At 37.2% G+C, this 27002-nt stretch overlaps 1 protein-coding gene across 1 annotated transcript in view; it reads right to left on the reverse strand.

Moving 5' to 3' along the window:
• Positions 1-27002, reverse strand: part of C16H8orf34 (chromosome 16 C8orf34 homolog) — a 372567-nt gene that overhangs the window by 3022 nt on the left and 342543 nt on the right. Inside the window, exons 12-13 of the mRNA XM_055432500.2 lie at positions 20209-20302; positions 1773-1832 (exon numbers count right to left, since the gene is read on the reverse strand). Coding sequence (XP_055288475.2) covers positions 1773-1832; positions 20209-20302 — 154 coding nt within the window. The remainder of the gene's footprint in view (positions 1-1772; positions 1833-20208; positions 20303-27002) is intronic.

The following is a 27002-nucleotide window of genomic DNA, read 5'->3' on the forward strand; positions in this document are numbered from 1 at the left end:
GTTGCGAATGGCAAGATTTCATTATTTTTTATGGCTGAATAATATTCCATTGTGTGTATATGTGTGTGCACTTCCCTGTAGCTTCCCGGTAGCTCAGATGGTACAGAAATTTGCTCACAATGAAGGAGACCTGGGCTTGATTCCTGGGTTGGGAAGATCCTCTGGAGAAGGAAATGGCAACCTCTCCAGTATTCTTGCCTGGAGAATCCCATGGACAGAGGAGCCTAGCGGGTTACAGTCCATGGGGTCGCAAAGAGTCAGATACGACTGAGCAACTAACACTATACATATATATACACACACCACATTTTATTAATCTATTAATAGATATTTAGGTTTTTCTCTATATCTTGGTTATTGGAAATAATGTTGCAATGAACAAGGGGTGCAGATAGTTTTTCAAGACCTTTTTAAACGATCCAAACAATATTTTGTAGATGTAAATACAGCTGACCCTTAAAAAAGATAGGTGTGAACTGTGCAGGTCCACTTATATGTATATTTTTTCTGATAAATATGTACTACAGTATTATACAATCCAAGATACTGAATCCACAGATGTGAAGTCACAGATATGGAGGGCTGAAGTGATATGTGAAGTCATATGTGGCCTTTCAACTATGTGAAAAATCAATACGCTAACACCCACTCTGTTCAAGGACCAACTGTATATGATAGCGTATGTGTCTATGCATTATACATAACAAAAAATGAATTGTACCTAGTGTACTAAGTATACTAATATACTAAGTATCTAGTATACTAAGATTCACTTTTTTATAAAACAATATTGTAAAAACGTTTACACATCAGAATATATATAGATATGACTAGATAGAACCAGTTAATATCAGTGAAAATCTATGTATGTATTGAGTTAACACATCTCATTCTTTATAACAGATGCACAGTATCCCATTATATAGATTGCTATAATTTTTAAAATCAATCTTTCTTGGCCATTAGACTGTTTCCATTTTTTGTGTTTTCCATGTTTTATCACAAAACAGTTTCCAAGTTTTATCATAAAGCATGTGTAATGAACATAATAATATTTTGAAAACTACACAATGGGACATTGCAGAAGTTCTTTCTTTAGGTGATTTTTTAATACAAAATGACTGGGTCACTGAGGAACTACATCAGAGCACAGAGGGTGGTATACCACTGTTACATAGAAGCTGGTTAACCATTTGTTAGGGGTGTTTCAAAGAAGGGGTGAGCACGAAACAAGAAGAGAAGTAGATCATTCTCAGATTCTTTCTTATTTTGATATTTTATGATTCTATGAGTGCTAAGGACATACTCAATGCTTTACTCCTCCTGGTAACATCCTTGAGAGAGATACTGAGAATTTTTCATCTTTATACATCCAGTTCATAGAGTAACCTCATGTCCCAGGAGGGACAATATGAAATTGTTTTGAGATGCTATGCCTCTAAGTTATATTTCAGGGTATCTTAGGGTTAGGGTTAGCACAAAGAGGGTAGATGTTTGCATCACACATATATCTAAAAGTGATCTTCCTGCCATGGACAAGAGATTTAAAATCCTCACCCCACTTCCTCCACACAGAAGAACACAGACTCAATGAGGAGCCTGAGATCCACAGAACATCACAAAAAGAAAGAGAAAACATCATGGAGGAGGCAAATCTTTTCCTCATTATAGGTCATGAAGACTATGTATTTTTTAAAAATCTAGATTTGAACCATTTTAAGTGGTGCCCATCATTACCAGACATTGACATTAAGTGCCCTGTGCAAACATACCGGAGTAGACCAGTGCAGGACAAGAAGAGCATGGAACACAAAGAAGAAGATCGGCAGAACCTGCACAATGAAAAAAAAAATGAGGTAATGTACTGGACCAGGAAAAAAAAAAGTCAATGAAACACAATTCCCTTGCGGTTTGATCAATTTCTTATGAGGATTAACTGAAATCAGTATCAAAACTACACTCAGAGTATATAGTGATGGCAATCATACATAATTTAACTATTTAAGTGTGTTGGTTCTCATTTCATAAGCTATTTTCAATTTAAACTTTTTCTGATTTTAAGTAAAAACTAGGGCAAAAGGCCCCTCAAGATAAGTGCTATGAATATATATGTGGATTGCAAGAAGATCCCGTCTAATTATAGTCATAATTCTTACATCCAGCATGGGTTTGGCACCAAAGGCATGCTTAACAGACTACTACCTTAAACACAGTATGTTCAGGTCTGGATATATACATGTCACATATTATGATGCTATAATATTTGTAATTTAACATAATCATCACAAAATTATTATGAGATTTACATAAAGTGGTATGTATTTACATGTATATACTACATTTGTAATGCCTGGCACATAATATTTGTTGTTGTTGCTGTTCAGTCACTAAGTTGTCTCTTTGCGACCCCATGGACTGCAGCATACCAGGCTTACCTCTCCTTTACTGTCTTCCTGAGTTTGCTCAAATTCATGCCCTTTGCGTTAGTAACGCTATCTAATCATCTCATCCTCAGCCGCCTCCCTCTCCTTTTGCCTTTAACCTTTCCCAGCATCAAGATCTTTTCCAATGAGATGGCTCTTTGCATCAGGTAGTCAAAGTACTGGAACTTCAGTTACAGCATCAGTCCTTCCAATGAATATTCAGGGTTGATTTCCTTTAGGATTGACTGATTTGATCTCCTTGCAATCCAAGGGACTCTCACGAGTCTTCTCCAGCACCACAATTCAAAAGCAGCAATTCTTTGGTGCTCAGTTGTCTTGAGATATCCATTTGATTCCTAGGCCAGGAAAATCCCCTGGAGAAGGGCGTGGCAACCCACTCCAGTATTCTTGCCTGGAGAATCCCACGGACAGAGAAGCCTGGCATACAGTCCCTGGGGTTGCAAAGAGTCGGACACAACTGAAGCAGCTTAGCATGCACGCACAGCTGTCTTCATGGTCTAACTCTCCCATCCGTACATGACTATTGGAAAAATCACAGCTTTGACTATATGGACCTTTGTCCACAAAGTGACATAATATTACACATATAATATTATACGCTAAACGTGATTCCTCTGAATGCATCCTTGAGGCAGAAGAGCAGAACCTAGTGGGACAAGGGGACATGAGTATTCTACTTAAAAGAGCAGGGAAATAAAAACAGAAGATCAAAGAAAATTAAATAAAGGCAGCAAGGGAGATAAGCCTTCACATTTCTTGAAGAGTAAGGAAATAGATTAAACCCAAGTTTTCCAAAGCAGATTTTGGAATGCTAGTCCTGCAAGGTGTTAATATAGATAATCCACAAATGGTTCCTTGATCAAAGACTTTTCAACAATAACACACCATCTGCTTTTTTGGAGGCTCAAAATACACACAAGCATATTAAAGGCTCTTCGAAGTCCTATAATAAAGGGAACTATTTAACCTGATATTTTATCAAAGTTATCTGATAATAGATTTTCATATAACTCACTTTTTAAAATTCTACAGAGATACGTTGTAAATACTGCTTCAGCTAGAATAGAGGCATGTCACTGCAAAACAGAAAAGTCAGTAACCAAAGAGAAAGGATAAGTTTTGTACTCAGATTTGAGTTCAAATTCTGACTTTACCCCTTCTCATATATCTGACTTGAGTCAGTTAGCATCGCTCAGAGTCCAGCACAGAGGAGGGTTATAAAGGAAGCACCTCTGGAAGTATCATTAAGCATTGGACATTCGACAGTTTTAGAAAATTCAAATTTAGATGAAGAAGAACTACAAACATTTGGATTGAAAGTCTCGACCTTTATATGTAGATGCTGAATAAAGCTGGAGAACTTGATAAATTTTTTGAAATCTTACACATAGAGAGGCTTAGAATTAGAATGCATTCACAGTTGAATATTCTTCACCATTCAAAGATATTAGAGATCCTGGCAGGAGAGCAGTTGAATTAATGCTCCGTATTAGTGGTTCTCTTAAATTTTGTGTATTAGAATTATCTAGAAGTCTTTTAAAACACAGACTGCTTGAGTCCACTATTAGTTTCTGAGTTAGCAGACATTGGGTGAGGCCCAAGGAAATTGCATTTCTTAGAATTCCCATGAAAGGCTGATGCAGCTGGTGTGTGGACCACACACTGAACATCACTGTTCTGTGTAGCATGGGCTTTAGGTTGAAGTCAACTGTGGTCTGGCATACTTGAAGAAAAAGCAGTAATGATGTGTCTGGGTACTAAAGTAAGATGGAAGTGTGGGTTTAACAGAAACTAGAGAATCTGAAAGATAAAAGGTTTGGGACAGACTGTAGACTACAGTAATCTAAAGTCTTAGAGTAGGATGCTATTTTGCATTTGATAAAAAAAAAATTACACTGCCTTAGAAGAGCATTAGACTGGAGAGGGCCAATGAGTTTCAATGGTAAGACTTTGGATACCAAACTCAAATGAAAGTTAAAATTTTCTAAAGATAAGAGTGTGGTAGGAAGGAAACCAATGAACCAAATGTCAACCCGTCATGAAAGAACAGAAGTGACTGATGAGACGATAGTGACAAGGAAAGACACAGGACAGCAGGACAAATGGCATGAGCCTAAAAAACACTCAGGTAGAATATTAATGCTACATCATGGTGCTTAACACATGGCAAGTGAAAGGAGTAGCTTTTCCTGGTGAAGGCTGAAAGGGAAGCAGTGTCTTCTAGGAACCATTTTGAATACGACAAAAAAAGGCATGGAGAGTGTTCTTTGAATAGCACCAAAGTGATCAGTTTGCAAATCAAATTCCTGGAAATTTCCACCGGAAAGATCTGGGAAATATGTCAACAGTGCTTAAGAATACAAACACATGAGAAGATTTTATTTTGATAGGGGCCATGGGGGCAAGGCAGAGTGGCCAAGGACAACAGGACTAAATGGCAGAAGTAGCTGAGCTCAAGTTTCTGAACTGAACTTCAGCATAACATCCTTGTACGGCAACTGACTTAAGCGTCCAGCCGTAAACTGCTGTGCTCTGTGCATCAGGACTGCCTGTACGGGGTAGAATATTCCCCAAACTCGTAGGGAGGTAAGAAACGAAGCAGCTTTGGTGAGGGAAGAGCAAGCCATGAGTAGCTGTAAAGTCTAGATAAAGAGTATCTTAATAACGATAGTACGCTTGTTTACAGATTAGAAGCTGCAATTCTTACTTCCTGAGTGGTTTATTCAGTGAAAAACAGCCACACAATCAGCTGAGGCGATGCATCACAAATGCACATATAGTTCAGTTCAGTTCAGTCACTCAGTCGTGTCCAACTCTCCGCAACCCCATGAATCACAGCACGCCAGGCCTCCCTGTCCAGGTGGCTAGATATGCTGTGTGAATGCGCCATGTTCATTACACTTCCAATGGAACCATCATTACTACAGACGAACAACACACTGAACATAGGAAATGTCACTGAATGTATTGTGTTTTGCTATGTATACTAATAAACCACTCATGATACACATCTGTCTATGTTTCTAGACACTATGACCGCTGAATAATCAGAAGAGGAGACTGAGGCTTGGCCTCTGCTCAAGCGATCTTCAAGTCACTTAACCAATTTGAACTAAATTCATTCAGCCATTCATTCATTCAGTAAACATTTATTAAGTAAATACTGAATGTATATTTATTAAATAAATATGTGTTGAGCACTTACAGCATGAAATAAGAATGGTAAGACCAAAATTTCCCTAATAGGTTTATTTTTGGAATTAAGTATGTGCATGCAACTTATAAATTATAAAGCCTTATATAACTAGGGGCTTCCCAGGTGGCGCTAGTGTTAAGGAGCCTGCCTGCCCATGTAGGAGACATAAAAGACTGAGTTTGATCCCTGGGTCTGGAAGATCCCCTGGAGGAGGGCATGGCAGTCCACTCCAGTATTCTTGCCTGGAGAATCCCATGGACAGAGGAGCCTGGTGGGTCCATGTGGTTGCAAAGTCGGACACAACTGAAGCAACTCAGAAAATTATCTTAAAAGTTAACAAATGGATAAACCTTTATGTCCTAACATGAAGGGGAAAGTCATGTCATTTATCCTTATGAATATAGAGAAAAGTTGTTTTTGGTCTGAAGAATGTTTAAACATACTAAAGCGGATATACAGTTTTGGGATATTTAGTCAACATTTCAAAACAAGTAATTTTGAAGAAATTTGGCAGCATGCTTTGAACAGTTGTTCTATTTTTAATAGCATACTATGGGACTGAAACTGTGCTTAGTGTAATTACTAAATGTTATTTATTTTATACTGTCAAAATTTTAATTTTCATGTTTATCATATATGCCTCCCTTAATTTTCTGGATGGCTTTGCCTGTAGATAATAATTTGGAGCACAGTGTAAATATAACTAAATCAAGTTGAAGTTTATATTAAAAGCAGATTTCCTACTCAAATACATTACTGCTTGTTTCTTTATATGTCACTTTCCCTTATTTTCATGTTTTATCGTGTTTTCTTTATGATACAAACTCTTCCTTTCTTTATGATACAAACTCTTTCAGTGCTCAGCTAAATAATTCCTTTCTTGATATTATCTACACACACATTCCTTCTCCCTCCCTCCTTTTTTAAGCTTTTAGAAATGAAATGACATTTCAGAGTAGAACATATGGCTTTGGATTAAGTTAGAATGTAAATTGAACTTACTAATTGTATATCCTTGGAAAAAGGTTTTTTAACAAATTGGAGTTTGTAAAATCTGTAATATCATTTACACATCAAGTTGTCACAAGAATTAAAGGAGATACTACATAGTACATAACAACAAAAATGCAAAAAATGTCAGTCCTTTTCCATTTTCTCCTTTTGCAGAGACACATGCATTTCTATATGAGCTTTAAAATGTCAGTGACTCATAATAGACTTTAAGGAAAAACTGAATACTATAATTCTAAATATATCCCCCAAATAGATTTTGTAGTTTTGTTTGTTAGGCTCTATGACAGTTTTCCCAGTTTATTATTAAATTATATGTCTATTAGAATATATGCTAATTGTTTCAGTGAAAAAGATTTATTATGCCATATTTTTGAAGCTCTGCACTTAGTACTCCTATTCTATATTTGTATACCTTCTATATTATGTCTATTATTACAAATAATTTCTTAAGTTGCAGTGTCTATTTTCAGGTTATGACTTCTTGCCAGACCCTAATAACAAATATTCCATTACCTCCTAAGAGATTTTGCAAGTAAACTTTTAGTCTAACCGAAACAATTAAAATATAGCATCTTCTGGAGGGAATAATTCATTCTTGGATTTTTTTTTTAAAACTTAGTTTCAGAAGTAAACGCTTGAGTCTTAAGTAGCAGGAAAAAGATGAATGAAATAATAAGGTTGGTTGAGATCAAACCCTACATGGTGGCAGGTACTCCAATTAGTAGATATAAGATGAACTCTCACAGCCTGTGATAATATGCAAGAGCATTGCATAAGACAACTGTGCCACCAATAAGGGGGCTTGCCAGGTGGCACTGGTAGTAAAGAAACCACTTTCCAATGCAGGTTAGACGTAAGAAACGTGGGTTCGATCCCTGGGTCAGGAAGATCCCCTGGAGGAGGGCATGGCGATCCTTTCTAGTATTCTTGCCTGAAGAATCCCATGGATAGAGCAGTCTGTCAGTCCTTGGGGTCACAAAGAGTTGGACACAACTGAAGTGACTGAGCAGCAGGCACTACCCATAAGCCCACTCAAGGGAGAGGTCAAAAATCATTCTCTCCTCTGCAGTGTCAAGGCATATTAAAGGCAAGATATTGAATGGAAAAGACATATGATAATTAGGAAAAACGGAAAAGTGACCTATTGCTTTACAAGTGGAAAGATAAATCATTCCTGGTTAGTAAGGAAAGGGTGAAAAGTATTTGGCAGAGAACCTTGAAGGATAGCAGTCTCCTTTATCCCCATGTAATGTGTCTCTGAGAGTTAAAATCTGAGAACTGGACGACTGTAGATGTCCCTGAGTGTGAATCCCTTCTCTGCAACTTATGAGCCTGGGGACCACAGGGGAAGGAAGGACCTTAAATGTAAATGCACCTCCTGGCTGCCTGGCCCAGAGGGCCCCGGCTAGTGCCAGTCTACTGGTGGATAGGTAAGCCCCCAGTGCTAATACGCTAGAGGGAGGACTTTAGACTGGCGCTTGCCAGCACCAGTGTCCTTGTGTCAGAACAAGCGCCCCATGGCTTCTTCCAGCCAGCATCTATATCCTTGAGGCTGGTGGTGAGGGGTCCCAGTTGCCTCCTGTCTCCTGCCTCTCCAGGAGACCCTTAGAGGTTAAAATGTGGGCTTAAGCCAGGCTCCTTTCAAATCATTGTTTCTGAGCTGTCTTGTTTAAATACAGCCTTTTCTGATACCTGTTATGAAATTTTTGACAGCTATTGCATGTGACAAGGAAGTTTGAATAAACAAAGCAGGTAGTCTGAAGCATGTGACTTTATATATTGCTGAGTAAATTGACACATTTTTCCTTTATACTTAATAATAGTTTATTTGGTGAGATTAAATTTTATATGTTAAATGTTACCCTTTAAAATTTTTCTAGGAGCTTAGAAATCAATTGAACCATTCATAATATCAGAATTTTACCACAGACATGGGAAGCATTTCTAAGTAAGAAATGCTTATTATACAGATAATACCATTTTAATGGCATGAATAATCCAGAGCCTCGGCTTCTAGAAATTGCAAAAACTTATTTATCACCAAAATAATTACATACAATAAGTTTATAATGAAAATTTCACTTAACACGAGAATGTTTTGTTACTAACAGATCATTAACAGTAATTATTAACTTATTTTTATATTGATTGGTTAAATATTAATTCTTAAATATTTATGATAATAACAGATACAAAACATAGATATATTGATATGTTTGCAGGTGTGCTAAATGTTTATGTAATAATAACAGATACCAAACATACAAATGTTGATATATTTAATTCAGAATAATTCTTGCCTGGGATGAGTTCAGGTACCCTAAATGTTTTAGGACAAGCTTTAGAATTTTCTGTACACTCATAGGAGGTTGAACATGAAAAGTGAGACAAAAAATTATCAAGATTTTTTTTAGTCTTCAAAAATAACCCACTATAGTTTGCCAGACGTATTTGTCTTTCTTAAATTTAAGATCTCGTCTTTCTAATTATCCTTGTGCTATTACTATTGGATTAATATTATTGCTTCATTCTTGGTTGTTTCTAGTCTGTGCATGCCTTTTCTCTACAAATACATGACTTTTAAAGGAAAACAAAGTATCTAGTATATGCAGAGTACATTATGCACAATGCTAGGCTGGATGAAGCTCAAACTGGAATCAAGATTGCCCGGAGAAACATCAATAACCTCAGATATACAGATAATACCATTTTAATGGCAGAAAGTGAAGAGGAACTAAAGAGTCTTTTGAAAAAGGTGAAAGAGGAGACTGAAAAAGCTGGCTTAAAATTCAACATTCAAAAAACAAAGATCATGGTATCCAGTCCCATCACTTCTTGCAAACAGATGGGGAAAATGTGGAAACAGTGTCAGATTTAATTTTCTTAGGCTCCAAATTCAATGCAGATGGTGACTATAGCCACAAAATTAAAAGAACTTGTTCCTTGGCAGAATAGCTATGACAAACCGAGACACTATATTAAAAAGCAGAGACATCACTTTGCTGACAAATGTCCGTATAATCAAAGATGGGGTTTTCCTTTATTGTTGAACCATAAAGAAGGCTGAGTGCCAAAGAATTGATGCTTTTGAACTGTGGTGTTGGAGAAGACTCTTGAAAGCCCCTTGGACAGCAAGGAGATCCAACCAGTCCATCCTAAAGGAGATCAGTCCTGGGTGTTTATTGGAAGGACTGATGTTGAAGCTGAAGCTCCAATACTTTGGCCACCTGATGCGAAGAGCTGGCTCATTAGAAAAGACCCCAATGCTGAGAAAGATTGAAAGCAAGAGGAGAAGGGGGTGACAAAGGATGAGATGGTTGGATGGCATCACTGACTCAATGGACATGAGTTTGAGCAAACTCAGGGAGATAGTGAAGGATCAGGAAGCCTGGTGTGCTGCAGTTCATGAGGTCACAAAGAGTCAGACATGACTTAGCGACTGAGCAAGCTCCGGGAGTTGGTGATGGACAGGGAAGCCTGGCAGGCTGCATCCCACGGGTCACAAAGACTGAACAAGAAGTCTTGTTAGTCTTGTCTCATTTGTCTCCTGAGGTGTGTATAGTTTCATTCTAGTCTATATTTCTGATGCCATGTCCCTAATACTATCAAAATCCTGAAAATTTCAAGTATCATGTACCCCTGACACTTTAACATAATTGTCTATTTACTCATTTGAGTCTTTCAGTTATCTACAGTCCATTGCTCCCCAACCCACTCCTTCTACCCTTCACTTGGCAGAGTGTTAGTCCTTATCTTGAGACTGGTAAGTCTGGTACCCTAACACCACTGACTCAAGCATTGTGCACATATGAATTTTGGGAGACTACCTGGAAAGAATGACTAGAAGAACAAAGGTTTTTCTTTAAGGTGAGAAGTTGGGCCACATCCTGGGTGGACAGTAGAGTTCCATTGCCTTCCTTACTGCCTTAAGTAAACTCTGGCTCTCAAGAGTCACAGCATAAACTGTGTCACCCCCTGGTAAGGGGGAGAGAAGGGAGGTACTAGTGAAAGATGAGGAAAAGGAGGTAAATATCACGGGACCCAAAGAGGAGCTCTTGGTTCTGCTCCTGCTTCTGTTATTAACTGGATGATGTGGCAAGATGACAGTCTCCTAGAGCATCAATTTCTTCTCCACTAAGTTGAGACAGCTGACGTGGAGGGGATTAGACTAGGTTTGCACTTCCTAAAATCCCAGAATACATGTTCTTTGAGCAGTTAATGGGCATTGTGCAATTTATAAGCATTCTAGAAAATAGGAGTTAATGGGCATTCTGTAAAAAGGACTTCAGAAAATATGAAGAAAAGAAAAATACAATAAATACAATCAAGGGATAAATACAATCAAGCAGGGGTTACCTGGTGACTTTACTATGTAAATATTTTAGAAGAGACTCTATAGTATTTCAAGTCAACAATGAACAATATTTCCCCTATTTTAAGCCAGGATGCTGGTTACACTTGATCTGTTTACTTAGAATTGTAGAGCTGCCTTGCTCCTCTTGAAAAGGGATGTCTTACAATTGAAAGCCTCTCAAATATAATGATATATAGAATTTCTCAATAGAAAGCAAGAGACATTACTTTGCTGACAAAGGTCCGTATAATCAAGGCTATGGTTTTTCTAGTAGTGATGTGAGAGTTGGACCATAAACAAAGCTGAGCACTGAAAAATTGATACTTTTGAACTGTGGTGTTGGAGAAAACTCTTGAGAGTCCCTTGGACTGCAAGAAGATCCAACCAGTCCATCCTAAAGGAAATCAGTCCTGAATATTCATTGGAAGGACTGATGCTGATGCTGAGGCTCCAGTACTTCGGCCACCTGATGCGAAGAGCTGACGCATTTGAAAAGACCCTGATGCTGGGAAAGATTGAAGGCAGGAGGAGAAGGAGACAACAGAGGATGAGATGGTTGGATGCCATCACTGACTCTATGGACATGAGTTTGAGCAAGCTCCGGGAGTTGGTGATGGACAGGGAAGCCTGGCGGGCTGCATCCCAAGGGGTCACAAAGAATTGGACATGACTGAGCAACTGAACTGAACTGAGAATTTCTCAAAACTTATTTTACCAAAAATTTGTTTTTAATAGTTTTTCATGAGATTGGATTTAAAGAAGCAGATACTGTCTGATTCTATAATCCATTACGAAGATATCATACTCTGGGGGCAAACAAAGAGAAAACCAGGCTGTAAAATCAAGAAAAATAGGAGAGAAGAAATACTTCTAGAATGACAGTATGTGCTGTGCTGTGCTTAGTCGTTCAGTCATGTATGAATCTTTTTAGCCCCATGGACTATAGCCTGCCAGGCTCCTCTGTCCATTGGATTCTCCAGGCAAGGATACTGGAGTGGGTTGCCATGCTCTGCTCCAGGGGATCTTCCCAACCCAGGGATCAAATCCAGGTCAAATTGCAGGTGGATTCTTTACAGTCTGAACTACCAAGGGAAGCCCCAAATGAGAGTATAGACAGCTCAAAAAATCTGCTTGTCTAAATATACAATGAGAATATAACACAGGGAAAAATCACTAAAATCAACTTTTTAAAAACTCTGGAAATTAGCGAAAGGCTTACAGTGATCCATAGAACATTCATTAAAGAAAAGCAGTTGAATCTCAATAGGAATAATAACTATGCGGGGTTTTAATATTAATATCCTTCTTTCTGGTTCTGTGGGAGCCTTGCAAATCAGTACCCTCACAACAATGGTAACTATGAAACAAGGAGCCTATGGTCTACTAGAGAGGGCAAAACAGATTTAGAGTTCCCAAATATCTAGAGATTTGTCTCTATTTGACCTATATGGAAATGCCTCAGTGGTATTTTTTTTTTTTACCTCACTCAGTGAGTGAGTGTCTGTATAGCATTTGTCAAAAACAATCACGGTTAACAGTTTTATATGGCAGCTGCCTGAGGCAGAAAGAGACTTACCAAAAAATTAAAAAGAAAATACAGTAAATAACATGTCCACAGGAAGTTTTCAAAAACTCGACATATCTGCGTAGCTCTAGAAGGCCACGCAGATATTCAGTGCTATGCATCTATTCAGGAAAGAAGTCTGGTTGACTTAGAGGCTCTATTTAAGCCAAACTGTAAACTTCTGGAATGTTCATGGCATACATCAATACTTTGTCCAATCATTGTGCAAATCACATGAGCACTGTGCTCAGTCGTGTCCAGATCTTTGTGACTCCATGAACTGCAGCCTGCCAGGTTCCTCTGTCCATGATATTCTCCAGGCAAGAATACTGGAGTGGGCTGCCATTTCCCCTCAGGGGGGTCTTTCAAGGATTGAGTCTGCATTTCTTGCATCTCCTGCTTTGGCAGGGAGATTCTTTACCACTGTGTCACCTGGGAAGTCCAGTCACTAGCTGACAACTAAGTCACTGAGCAAAGACTTCAGTGGCTGAATCCAACAAACTCTACAGGCTTTACAAAATTAGCTTGGGAAAGTTAGCAAACAAGAAGTCACGATATCACATACGACAATAAATGTGAAAGCACGGCCCATAAGTGGGAAATAAATGCAGTCAATAGAAACTCCCCAAGGAGGCCGAGATGATGGAATTTCTAGACAAGGACTTTTAATCAACTACTAGAAATATATTCAAGGCGCTAAAGGAAATCATGCCAAATAATTCAAGTATGAGAATAAACTCTTAACCAGTGGAGACTATCAACAAAGAGATACAGATTATAAAAGGATAGGTCAACTGAAATCTAGTCTGAGAAACACACACACACACACACATGCAGACAAGAAAAATGAACAGTTACTCAAGAGACTCTATAGGACACCAGCAAGTATACCAAATACATATAACTGGAGCAAGAATTAGTGACTTGCTTCCAAAGAATTGTATAAAAAGGTGGATTAAAAGTAACTTTACAAGAGAGAAGCCAGAAAACACTACCTTGGCCTGGTGATGTAGGGTATCATCATATCAATTGCACATACTCTCTAATATTAAACGATGAGGGTGTTTCACCTTCTTGGTCTTTTCTTCCAAAATACATAACCACAGTCTAACCATGAGAAAACTATTAGACAAATCCTAATTAAGCGGCATTCTACAAAATTCTTGACCTGTATTCCTCAAAAAGTTCAAGGTCATGGAAAATAAGACAGAGAAACTATTATAGACCAGCAGGGATTAGGGAAACATGATGAGTAAATAAAGTCTGGTGGTCAGTTAACAGTAGTATTGGTTTATTAGTTTTGTAAATTTACCAATGTATTATGATATGTTGACCTAAGGTAAACTGTAAAGGTTTACCTTATATAATAAGGTAAATATATAAAATACATAAATTCTCTGTATTATTTTGGCAATGTTTCTGGAATTCTAAATTATCTTAAACTAAAGAATTAAGAATAAAAATATAATGTAGATTTTGGGTCATGCTTTTGTAAGAGATAAATATGCATGTTGAAAATTTTAAATTGGCATTAACACAAAAACATAAACAGAAGGAAAGAACATTGAAACATAACACTATTAAATTATATAATATTACTATCAAAATTAGTACTATGTTTTCAATAAGGTTGCCAACTGCAACCTTTTAACATTAACTTCTGTTAATTCAAAATACACTTAATGAGAATGCCCAATGTTTATTATAATTTTGGGTTCCTAACAAAATAGGTAGTTTAAGTTGGAACCTAACAATCAAGGTACAAATCTGAGAATTTGATTTCTGATGAATATATTTATATTTTTCATCCAAACCCTAGAACAGATAGTAAACTACCTTCCTGCTTTTGACAGCTGTAAAGTCCAGCTTTTTGTTTCCCTTTTCACACCTGAGCCTACTTTTCCAGGTAACAGACTTTATACAGCATCATCCTGCCAGCCCCCTGGCCTTAAGCAGACCCAGGATCAAATCTGCTGTTTTTATGTACAGTGAGACCTCAGACCCCAGGGCCTCAGACCTACATCCAAATCTGAGGTCTCAATGGGTCACTACCATATTAGTTCCCACTTAATCTGGCTCTTATTTATTTTGGGCATCTCTGTTGATTTGTTTCTTTGGTTTGGCGCTTTTCATTTGTTTGCTTATTTTTGATTTGGTTGTTCATGTCAGGAAGATCCCCTGGAGAAGGAAATGGCAACCCACTTCAGCATTCTTGTCTGGGAAATCCCATGGACAAAGGAGCCTGGCAGGGTTGCAAAGAGTTGCACACTACTTGGTGACTAAATGACAACAATTCATTTCTAAAAATCCAAAATGTAGTCAGAGGGTGCTGGCTGGCTTGACTGAGGCTGTTTAATGATGTGTGCTTTGTAGATGTTGAACCTACTGACTAGGGGACCTGACCCTCAATCTTACTTCACATTTATTCCCTTAAATTTCAGCCTTTCTTCTTCTCCATCCTCACATTTGATGTCTAAATTTAACTTACAGATAGAAATGCAGCCTAGAGAAATAAGGTCCAGAGATTAACAACACCATGGAGAAAATTCTGAAAACACAACCCTCTGATTCATTGGACTTTTCATTCCAGTAGTTCTCAGTCTTTAGAATAAGCAAAGATCAGCTGAGGAGCTTATTAGAAATGCAGAATTCAGAGTTCCATGCACAGAGATTCTGACTGACTAGGTCTGAAGTGGAGTCCAGTAACATGAATAGCAAACAATTACCCCAGTAGGTTCAAGTGCCTATTTTTTTCAGTTACTTAGTGACTTCAGATCATAATCTGAGCAATTAAAAACAAGCATAGTCCTGACATGAGTTTTTAAAATTTCTGATGTAGACTTTTATACCAAAATCAGAGTAGAAAGAAAAAGTCTACTTAAGGAGTCTGTTTCTCTTGTTTATAATAAAAGTTTTTAAAGCTTCCCATTGAATTATTCAAGACATATTTTCCTAAATGGTGCTCTTTTATAACACTTACTTGTGATTAGTCTTAGTTTTAAGTGAGGCAATAAGAAATATGCACCACTACGAATATTCTGACATTATTTTGAAACTTTCCACCATGATAATTTTGTCTCAGGAGAAATTTGAAAATTCCATAAAATTATCTACATATAATTTATAGGAAGTTGAGTCAAGAAACAGGTGTTACCACTGGAATGATGAATCTTGTCCTTTTCCTATTCATACATTTCTAATATATGAGCCTCTAGATGCTAAATCAGACGCTGGGATGACATAGATTTATGTCATTTATTTTCTTTCACTGAGAAAATAAAGAGGTAAATGATCTGTACATATCTTGCCAGCTGTTCCACAAACCTCATACACTGAATACAAACTGAGACAGTAAAGAATCTGCTTGCAATACAGAAGACCTGGGTTTGATTCCTGGGTCAGGAAGAGCCCCTGGAGAAGAGAATGGTTACCCACTCCAGTATTCTTGCCTGGAGAATTCCATTGACAGAGGAGCCAGACAGTCTACAGTCCACAGCATCACAAAGGGTCAGACATGGCTGAACGACTAATACTTTCACTTTCACTTTCATCATAACCTCAGTGACTCCATCTTACACTTGACCCAGTACTTAAATGTTGGATGCTGCTCTGGAAAAGTACTTGCATCTCTGTGCTATGAGTTTGGCTACATTTTCAACTAGCATTCCATTTCCAGATAGCTTCTATTACCACTTAATTATTTTCAAATCCTGATTTTATTTCAAATAATTTACCATTGTCAAGGGTCACCTCCAAGTACAACATGGCTGAAATCAAATATTTTTGGTTCTAGGTCTATGGTTAGGAGAGTTGAAGAATGGCCTTCTTCAGAGTGATTGATAGACAATATAGCAAAATCTATAGCTAAACTCTAAACCCAACATTAAAATTTTAATAAAACTATAGATATTTTTATGACAATTATTGTCACAATTATTATTGATTTATTGATAAACAAGTCAGTACCAAAGAAATCTATTTATTAATTCATTAAATTTTCAGATATTTATTGAGGTCTTAATATGTAACTGGGGCTTCCCTGGTAGCTCAGACGGTAAAGCGTCTGTCTACAATGCGGGAGACCCGGGTTTGGTCCCTGGGTCGGAAGATTCCCTGGAGAAGGAAATGGTAACCCACTCCATTACTCTTGCCTGGAAAATCCCATGGACCGAGGAGCCTGGTAGGCTACAGTCCATGGGGTCGCAAAATTTACACGACTGAGTGACTTCACTTCATTTCACTTCACTTACAAAGCTAGTGGAGGTGATGGAATTCCAGTTGAGCTATTTCAAATCTTGAAAGATGATGCTGTGAAAGTGCTGCACTCAATATGCCAGCAAATTTGGAAAACTCAGCAGTGGCCACAGGACTGGAAAAGGTCAGTCTTCATTCCAATCCCAAAGAAAGGCAATGCCAAAGAATGCTCAAACTACCGCACAATTGTACTCATCTCACACGCTAGTAAAGTCATGCTCAAAATTCTCCAAGCCAGGCTTCAGCAATATGTGAACCGTGAACTCCCAGATGTTCAAACAGGTTTTAGAAAAGGCAGAAGCACCAGAGATCAAATTGCCAACATCCGCTGGATCATGGAGAAAGCAAGAGAGTTCCAGAAGAGCATCTATTTCTGCTTCATTGACTATGCCAAAGCCTTTGACTGTGTGGATCACAATAAACTGTGGAAAATTTTGAAAGAGATGGGAATACCAGACCACCTGACCTGCCTCTTGAGAAACCTGTATGCAGGTCAGGAAGCAACAGTCAGAACTGGACATGGAACAACAGACTGGTTCCAAATAGGAAAAGGAGTGCGTCAAGGCTGTATATTGTCACCCTTCTTATTTAACTTCTATGCAGAGTACATCATGAGGAACGCTGGGCTGGAAGAAGCACAAGCTGGAATCAAGATTGCCAGGAGAAATATCAATAACCTCAGATATGCTGATGACACTACCCTTATGGCAGAAAGTGAAGAGGAACTCAAAAGCCTCTTGATGAAAGTGAAAGAGGAGAGTGAAAAGGTTGGCTTGAAGCTCAACATTCAGAAAACAAAGATCATGGCATCTGGTCCCATCACTTCATGGGAAATAGATGGAAAAAACAGTGGAAACAGTGTCAGACTTTATTTTTTGGGGCTCCAAAATCACTGCAGATGGTGATTGCAGCCATAAAATTAAAAGACGCTTACTCCTTGGAAGGAAAGTTATGACCAACCTTGATAATATATTAAAAAGCAGAGACATTACTTTGCCAACAAAGGTCCGTCTAGTCAAGGCTATGGTTTTTCCCGTGGTCATGTATGGATGTGAGAGTTGGACTGTGAAGAAAGCTGATCGCCGAAGAATTGATACTTTTGAACTGTGGTGTTGGAGAAGACTCTTGAGAATCCCTTGGACTGCAAGGAGATCCAACCAGTCCATTCTAAGGGAAATCGATCCTGGGTGTTCATTGGAAGGACTGATGCTAAAGCCGAAACTGCAATACTTTGGCCACCTCATGCGACGAGTTGACTCACTGGAAAAGACTCTGATGCTGGGAAAGGTTGGGGGCGGGAGGAGAAGGGGACGACCAAGAATGAGATGGCTGGATGGCATCACCGACTCTGTGGACAAGAGTTTGAGTGAACTCCAGGAATTGGTGATGGACAGGGAGGCCTGGTGTGCTGTGATTCATGGGATTGCAGAGAGTCGGACACGACTGAGCAACTGAACTGAACTGAACTGAAATAAGAAGAAGAGAACAGAGTCATTTCCTCTATGAAGTTTTAGTCTAAGAGAAGATAAGATGATTACAACTTATCATGAAAATCTTGTGAAAGTATATGCAGAAAGACAATATGATTAGATGACAAGAGTTGAAGAAAGTTTGGGGAATTTTTAATTTCCTTTGCATTATTAACCTATTTTCTAGACTTAATACTGATTGGGGACATATGGACTTGAGGGAAAGGAATTCAGTCTGAATTTAGACTTGGATTGAATACACTTTTGTTCAATACTTTCTTGATTCTAGTTTTAGTTCATTAAAAATTATAGCACACACATAGAATTAATACACTATGCATCTTATAAGGGTGTTTTTACCTGGTCATGCCCATGTTGGGCACATATGTGTTGAATCTAAGAGAGTTAAACTATCCCAATTACATACACTGTTTTTCAACACCACACACATGAACACACACACACATTCCCTTGAAGGGTTTGTTTAATGCAAAAAAAAAAAAAATAGCTGATGAAAATTATTAAATTACTAAAAAAAAACTGATGAAAATTATTAAATCCAAACTCTAGAATGAGAGTTTCCATATCTTTAAATGTGTAGGGAGTAAGGGGTATAAATGTGCTTGCCTTTGTTTTCGTAAAAGTTGTGGGCCACTTGTTCTTTTAGATTTTGGGGATTCTCTTTTTATCCTATGCTGCCCTTTTCCTAGACTATTTTACTTAGGATCCCTGGTGTTAAAGATCTTCTAAATTACTCTCCTATTAAAAATAGATTAAAAGATAAATTACTCTTTATTTTCATACTTGCTTAAACTAAAGTCTACTTTCTGAGTCATCAGTCGTTTTCTAAAGGTGTTTCCCTCCACTAGAATCTGTACAATGAGTGTCTTGAATAAGACACTGCATTTCGGATGTGCCAGCTGAATGTCACTGTGGTTGTCTCCCCCTCTCACCTGAGCTCTTACCATATAGGTCCCCCTCCAGGCTATGTTCTTTCTGGCCACATAAGACTACAGTTATAGAAGCAGGATCAGGATATTTACAAATGCCTTTTCACCTGGAAGAGTGATTTCCTGAATCTCTCTGGTACAGAATCATGCTACCTTGTAATATATCAGATATCTCCAATGACTATAGCTCAAGGGAACAGTTAATTGATCACTTCACACCAATTATCATGAGGGCTAGGTTATTGTTTACAATTTTTATTTCTCTCTACAGGCTACAAAAAAAAAAATTGTAAAATTCTGATATCTCATTGTTTTAAAAATCAACGTTTTTCCTCAGCGATCCAGACACTAACCTATGATCTACAATGCTGAACCCATCTGTCAGAGAATGTCAATAACCCCTAGAGAGCATGCACTGAATTACCCTCAAATTATAGTCATTCATTCTTTGTTACGGTTATAATCCAATGACTTAAATCAGGGGCTAGATATACTAATTGTCTTAAGTACTATTATAACATTAATCTTTTTGTGAACTTAGAACAGTTTTACATATATCAATTTATTCATTTAACAAATACTGATAATTTCAAATATTGAGCAGATCCTAATACACTTCAAAACATTTTAATAACCGCAAGTTGTACTGATATAAATCTACAATATTAATAGAAGACTCACATTTCAAATGGACATTTTATGTTGGTCTTCAGAAAGAATAATTTCTGTTTTAAGATACTACACCTCTTTTCAGAAAGTTAAACTTATAGGTCTCTGCACCACAATTAAGACATCACTGAATCAAGATTTATAGACGGAAAGTATAGCTTTACTTTACATGTGCTCCACAAACAAGTCTGAGTTTTTTGCAGATATTGTTTGATGTTAGAAAAAGGATGTAACATCATCATGAATGTCCTTTGGCTGAAAGCAATTTGTCAATAAACAGCAGTGTCTACTCACGCTTCTCTTGTTCTGCTTCTACTCCTTCGCTTTCTGTGTCACTTGGCAAGATCCACGGTTGATGAACCACCTGCAGTTGCTTTAAAGAGTCATCCTGCCAAAGAAGAAACTTATTTGGATTAAATTCTAGAATGATATTGTGAATATGGGTGAACACTTCAGTTCCTATGAATTACATGTCAAAAAAACATAACAAGAATTTCCTCACAACAGAAAATAATTCTAAGCTTAAATTCATTTCCATTTCACGGACATGCCACAAACTCCGAACTCATTATTTTTAACTTTCTCCTTTTAATAAGATGTAATGTCTTAATAAGAAATATCTAGGACTTCCCTGGTGGCTCAGATGGTAAAGAATCTGCCTGCAATTCAGGAGACCTGGGTTCAAGGTTCAATCCCCGCATCAGGAAAATGGCAACTCACTCCAATATTCTTGCCTGGAGAATTCCTTGAACAGAGGAACCTGGCAGGCTATAATCCATGGGGTCGCAAAGAGTCAGACATGACTGAGCAACTAACATACAACACTAGACTATGTTTCTTCCTGAGTTAATGTTTTTATGAATTCCTGGCACTCATTCTGGGGAATATAACAATGAAATATTCAATATACAACTGCATAAAATGTGTCTGTTTGCCATCAAGGTTCCAATTCCTTTCAATGTGATTACGGATTAGTAGGATTCAGAGAATAGCCTCAACCTTACCCTGTAGTACTACTTCACTACCTTCTTCCTCTTGTTACTTCCTATTTTCATTAATGTAGATCTTAAGTACTTCCTTGCTGCGCCACACCTCCATCACTGACCTAAGGCAGTCCCTCATCATCTCGCATCCTGACTGTAGTTATAGTCGTCTACAAGTTTTCTCGGATTTAGATTCATACCTTCCCTAATTCTCTCCATTTCCTTGCCATGGTGAGATTTTAACAATGGCACACGATGTATTCATTATCTCATTGGTCTTCTCATTGTCCCCAGCATAAACTCACAACTCAAGGCCCTTCTGATTTACCACCACTTCCATCTCCATTCCACCTTGACTGACACTGCCACTCCAGCTGTCATTAACTGGTAGCTCCCCAAATTTCTCATTCTAATTTACTACGATGTTTTCATATGTTATACTTCCTGCTTAGGATGCACTCTATTTATCTGTCTCAAACATTAACAGTCCTCCCAAGGCTCAGTTGTCATCTCCATTGTGATGTTGCATGAGTTTTGATAAGTGCTCTAACGATCAATGTGCATGCATGTGTGCTAAGTCGCTTCAGTTGTGTTCAACTCTTTTGTGACCCCATGGACTGTAGCCTGCCAGACTCCTCTGTCCATGGGATTTCCCAGGCAGGAATACTGGAATGGGTGCCAATTCTTTCTCCAGGGGATCTTCCTGAGCCAGGGATCAAACCCAGGTCTCCTCGTTGGCAGGCGGATTCTTTACCACTGAGCCACCTGGAAAGCTCTGATTTATTTTTAGGATTTAATTTTTTTCCAATACTGGATTTGGTCTTACAGGAGTAAAGTACAGAAGCAGCACAAATCTGAAAAATCTTAACTTTAGAATTCCATAACAGTACAGAGAACTACAGAAGTAAGTTTTCAAAAATCGTCATGTAACAGAAAGGGATATCACATCCCTGCAGGTTTTCACACGGTGTTTCTGGGTTTAAAGAATATGAAAAATGATCTTTTTCGTCTTATAAGGTAAAATCAAATGGCAAAAGCTCTTTGTTTAAAACAGAAAAAACTTAAAGTGATCATGAAAAAAATGTTTTTAATTGGAAAAGCATTTTGGCTATTTAGCTTTTTGGTCCAAATCCTAAAATCTGTTTTCATAAGAAAAGATATGACTAATAAGTCAACAGTGTTACTTTTTCCCACAATAGTTAAAAATATTCAGTAATACTACTGATTGGTTTCTGGTCTTAATGGCTTTACTGTTGAACAGATAAGCTATTCTTAGTTTATTACAAATTATTTAAAGTACAAATGAAACATTAGCTCGGTAAAATTTGTAGTTTGGGAAAAACTTTAAAATGTTGAGCTGTTGGAATCAGAATTGTAGAGATAGTATAAATATTTCTATTAATAGATCATTTAAATGTTTTACTTTGGTTTTCCCTTGAATACAGTTAGTAATATAATGCACCTGTTTGCTTCATCAATGCCAACAGGCAAAACTATGTATGGCCAAAGTTCAGCCCATCAGACTACTTATAATTCTTTTTGATGGGGTCAAGGAGCTAAAATTGTGAACATTTTTAAAAACAAGAGTTGACATGTTCCTTTTTTGCCAACTTATTCAAAAGTTTTTCTACAGGAATACTTAACTCTTTCTGAGCATAGTACAAACTATTTCATATTCCCAAGAGCAAGTTCTTTGGATTGCTTTTAGAAGAAATGCCATTCATCCTTTTTCTAAAACACTTTCACCATAAGTATGTAAATGTCCAGGGACCAGGAGTGGTGGGAAATAGTGACATGTATCATATGGAAAACAGTCTCTAGCCCTGTATCAACATATCATTTTATCTGCTAACAGAGTAAGTGCTTTATAAACTTTAGCGGTATTGTTATTCCACATGGCTGGTTTATTTTTGGATTCTCTAAATACAATCCATCAGTGATTAATGTCATGTGTGGCCATAGGTTATTCTGGTTATTTAGAGAGCAAAAAAAATGGTCCTCTGCTCAAACGCTCACCATTGGATAATTTAACTCTGAGGCAGATAAATATTTCTTTCTTTTTGGCTAAGAATGAAAGTAATACACAAAACATCAGCTTCAACCTTTCGAAAGGGATTATCATTTTTATTTTCTCTAAAGATCTTTACTTCTTGAAGACCTCTAAAAAGCAAGTATTCCTGAAGCATGTTGCAAATAAAGCAAAATAATACTATAGCTCACTTACATACATTTAATAGACTGTAAAACTGACAGAGAATTAAACCTATACTTCTGTTAAAATAAAATTCTCCATATATAACTTATATACTTAATACAGTTTGGAAATAATTTTGTATTTGTTAATGAAATGGTTAGTATTATCAGGCTGAACACTGTAATTATTTTGTGAATTACTCTTCTGTAGCTTATTTCTTTTGCATATTATCAGAAGACAATTAAAACATAAGAACAGGGAGACTTCCCCAGTGGTCCAGTGGTTAAGACTCTGCCTTCCAATGCAGAGGATGAAGGTTCCATAACTGGTCAGAAAACTAGGATCCTGCATGTCCCAGGGTGCAGCCAATTTTTTTTTTAACTAAAATAAATTGTAAATCAACTATATTTCAATTAAAATTAAAAATAATCAAGAACAGGAAAGTAATACATTTGAAAAAATATAAGTTTGAATGAACAAGATCTGGGAGAAGAAAAAAAGGAGCAATAACAAATTTACAAAAATACGGTAGATTATGAAAAACATTACAAAATAAACACAAGCTGCTAAAAAAGCTTTATCCAACAAATTTGCTACACTACACTAGGTATTGGTATTGCCCTCTGATAAAAGAAATGTTCACATATTGAGTTATAGGGAAGTCTTCTGGCTTATGCATGAGTTAACTTGAATCTGATCCTAACTAAAATAGCCTGCTTGTGGCCTATCAACCATACATTGCACATCTGCTTTAATTATTAGAGAAAAGGACACACTGACCAAAGAACAAAGAATGTCCATGTTAAAAATAAAGATTAAATGCCTCTCTTCCTGGGACACCAATGCTGGGCCTCCTTCAATGATAAGACTCCCTTCCCAGGTGCCAAGGCCACACAGACTTGCTATGTACTTGCTGGACTGTTCTTTTTTTTGAAACCTTGAAGAAATGTATCCCTGACTTGTTTGATGTTCTTTGTTCTGACAAGATACAAAACTGTGCTAAAAATCCTGCATCTTCTGTGCAGTTTCTCAGAATCTTCTGGGAAGTAGACTTCTGGGCTAGTCCTCAATTTGGCTCAAAAAATACTTTTTTTCTATGTTTCTATGTTTACTGATTATTTTCCTGACACCTCCATCTTATTCCTCAACTCATTCCTTTTTGTGGTTTTTCTACTAAAGGAAATTATAGGATGACATCGTAAAAACTTTGAAAGTAACAAAAGATGATTGGGTAGAACCAATGAAAAATAAGTCATTTTTCCGGCAAGCCCTTTCATTTGTCTGATTTTATGAAGGCACTCTTTCATCAACTTTGAGCTATGTTATAACTTTGCAAATTATAGAAATGTATAGTAGTGCAAATAATTCTTGTCTGTATAAAAGCAAACTTCGTCTACTTGAATGCACTTGATTAGTAACCTATAGATATTGATCAGTTTTGTCATTTTTTACATCTATTTATAACTTCATTTGAACATTCTTTATTAGACTGCACATGTGAGGATTTGAATTCTCCTTAGAACTAGCTGTAACATCTTACTGGTTTCCTCATTCATTAGTGAGTTAAATAAATTTTGACATATTCATTTCATATCTATATGAAAGCCATCATTATTATAACTTTTAAAAAATTACTATCCTTTAACAACATGTATTGATTCTTAATAAATATCAATGACAAAGCAGGGTTTCCCTGAAGAAAAGCTTTGTTTTCTATTTTTCTAGAAATGAGAAATAAAATTATGATGCTGCGTTCTAGTTATTTCCATTTTTAAAAAGTTGGTGATGGACAGGGAGGCCTGGCGTGCTGTGATTCTGGGGTCACAAAAAGTCGGACACGACTGAGCGACTGAACTGAACTGAACTGAACTGAATGTAATGCACACTGCTTCAAAAGTATAGTTGGAACTTCATTACAGTAATGATCACAGAATATACCACAGGAGGAAAAGATGCCAAAATCAGCATGAAAAGCAATTCTAAGTTATTTGGTTGCATAGAATCAATCCTCTTTCCAGTTCAGATGGTACAGCTGACAAAATCAACCTCAACAGATCTGAAAAGACCTGTCTGCTCAACGTGCTTCTTTTCCTGTCTGACACCCTCGGAGACTGTGACGCTGCCTTTAGACGCCTTGAGTTAGTTTACCCGCCTCCAGCCTTCAGCTAACTTCCTGAAGTTAGGGGGAACCACTCTAAACTGCTCTTGTGTGCGTGCATGCTCAGTCACTTCAGTCCTATCCAACTCTTTGAGACCCCACGGACTGTAGGCCACAAACTATCTCTGTCCATGGGATTTTCCAGGCAAGAATAGTGGAGTGGGTTGCCATTTCCTCCTCTAGGGGATCTTTCTAACCCAGGGATTGAATCCAGGTCTCCTGTGGCTCCTGCATTGGAGGTGGATGGAATCCCACCATCAGGTGGCTGTTCAAGAGCAGCCATCAGGGAAGCTGCTCTTGAACAAGTTTAAAAAATCATGAACTGCAGTCTTGAGCTCTTTACAGATACTCAATCATTTAAACTGACAATATTTATCTGATGAATTATTAGGAGATTTTTAAGCAGTATACTATGCTTGTGGTGTTGTTTACTCACTAAGTAATGTCCAACTCTTTTGTGACCCCATGGACCTGTAGCCCACCAGGCTCCTTTGTCTGTGGAGTTCTCCAGCCAACAGTACTGGAGTAGGTTGCCATTTCTTTCTTCAGGGGATCTCTCTGACCCAGGGACTGAATCCGGGTCTCCTGCATCGGCAGGCAGATTCTTTACTGTTGAGCCACCAGGGAAACCCATATTATATGCCACTTCCCAATTACTCCTCTAGGAAATGTGATATTTTAAATGATTTAGCTTCTCTACAAAAGGTATAACAAGCTTTGCAAGTATTTGGTTTTAAGTTGTTTTCAATTATATACATATATATTTTTTTGAGTGAATGTTAACATTATAATTTTAACAATAGCTAAGATTTTTGTAATGTGAAAATTTTATTCCTACCCTGAGTTATTAAGTACCTTACATGTAAATGACACATAATTTCTTTTTAAACTGTTAGAAACATTTTGAGGATCAAGAGAAGTAAACTATTATAAAATATCTTCATTTTGCCAAGAATACAAATCCTATCTGAAAAAATAAATAATACATTAAAAATATAGAAAATATAGACATTTCATTTTAGTTTTACCTTTAGAGGAGACCATATTGTCTCCTTAGTTTTGATTTAGGTCTGAACAGAATTGCCTAACATCATGTGGTTATGATTCTATCTAATTATAAGACTAAATTTACAAAATACAAAAAAAAAAGACTTTGATGTGCAAAGAGCTGTTCAAACTTTAGCAAGAAATGTTAAGTATAATAAAAAATGTAAACTCTATGGTTTATTTGAGTTTTAGTGTGTACTAAATAAAAGCAAATGCTTGCTAGATCACTTTTAACTTCAATGCTTCTAACATTTATAAATACTGCTCCTCATTGTTTGCTGATTCTACTAACAAGAAGGAGGGCAAAAGCAAAATAAGGGTGTAAGTGAGAAACAAAAACTATCATTTTATGCCTCACATTCTCAACATTTTGCACTGGCAAGGAAGAAGAGTTTAAATATATATTTTCTACAGACCAAATGGAATGATTAACATCTGCAAAAAAAGAAACCATCAATAAATTAATAGTTCATTAATTAAGGTCATACTTAGTTCTTATGTAAAGGATGATTGTTTATTGGTTTTAAAAAGAGCTAAATATCAACCAATATTAGATTAAAAATACTATGTGATACTGACCCCCTAGAAAGGTAAGGCTTACCTTGGGTAGCTCACACAAAGTCCTAAATTCAAATTGAAAGTGAGCAATGAATCTCAGAAGCTAGACAGATTATATACCCCCAATCAATCAAAAAATATTATTCTT

The sequence above is a fragment of the Moschus berezovskii genome, chromosome 16, assembly GCF_049115385.1.
Source record: "Moschus berezovskii isolate FMDL1 chromosome 16, NW_MosBer_1.0, whole genome shotgun sequence".
Taxonomy (NCBI): domain Eukaryota; kingdom Metazoa; phylum Chordata; class Mammalia; order Artiodactyla; family Moschidae; genus Moschus; species Moschus berezovskii.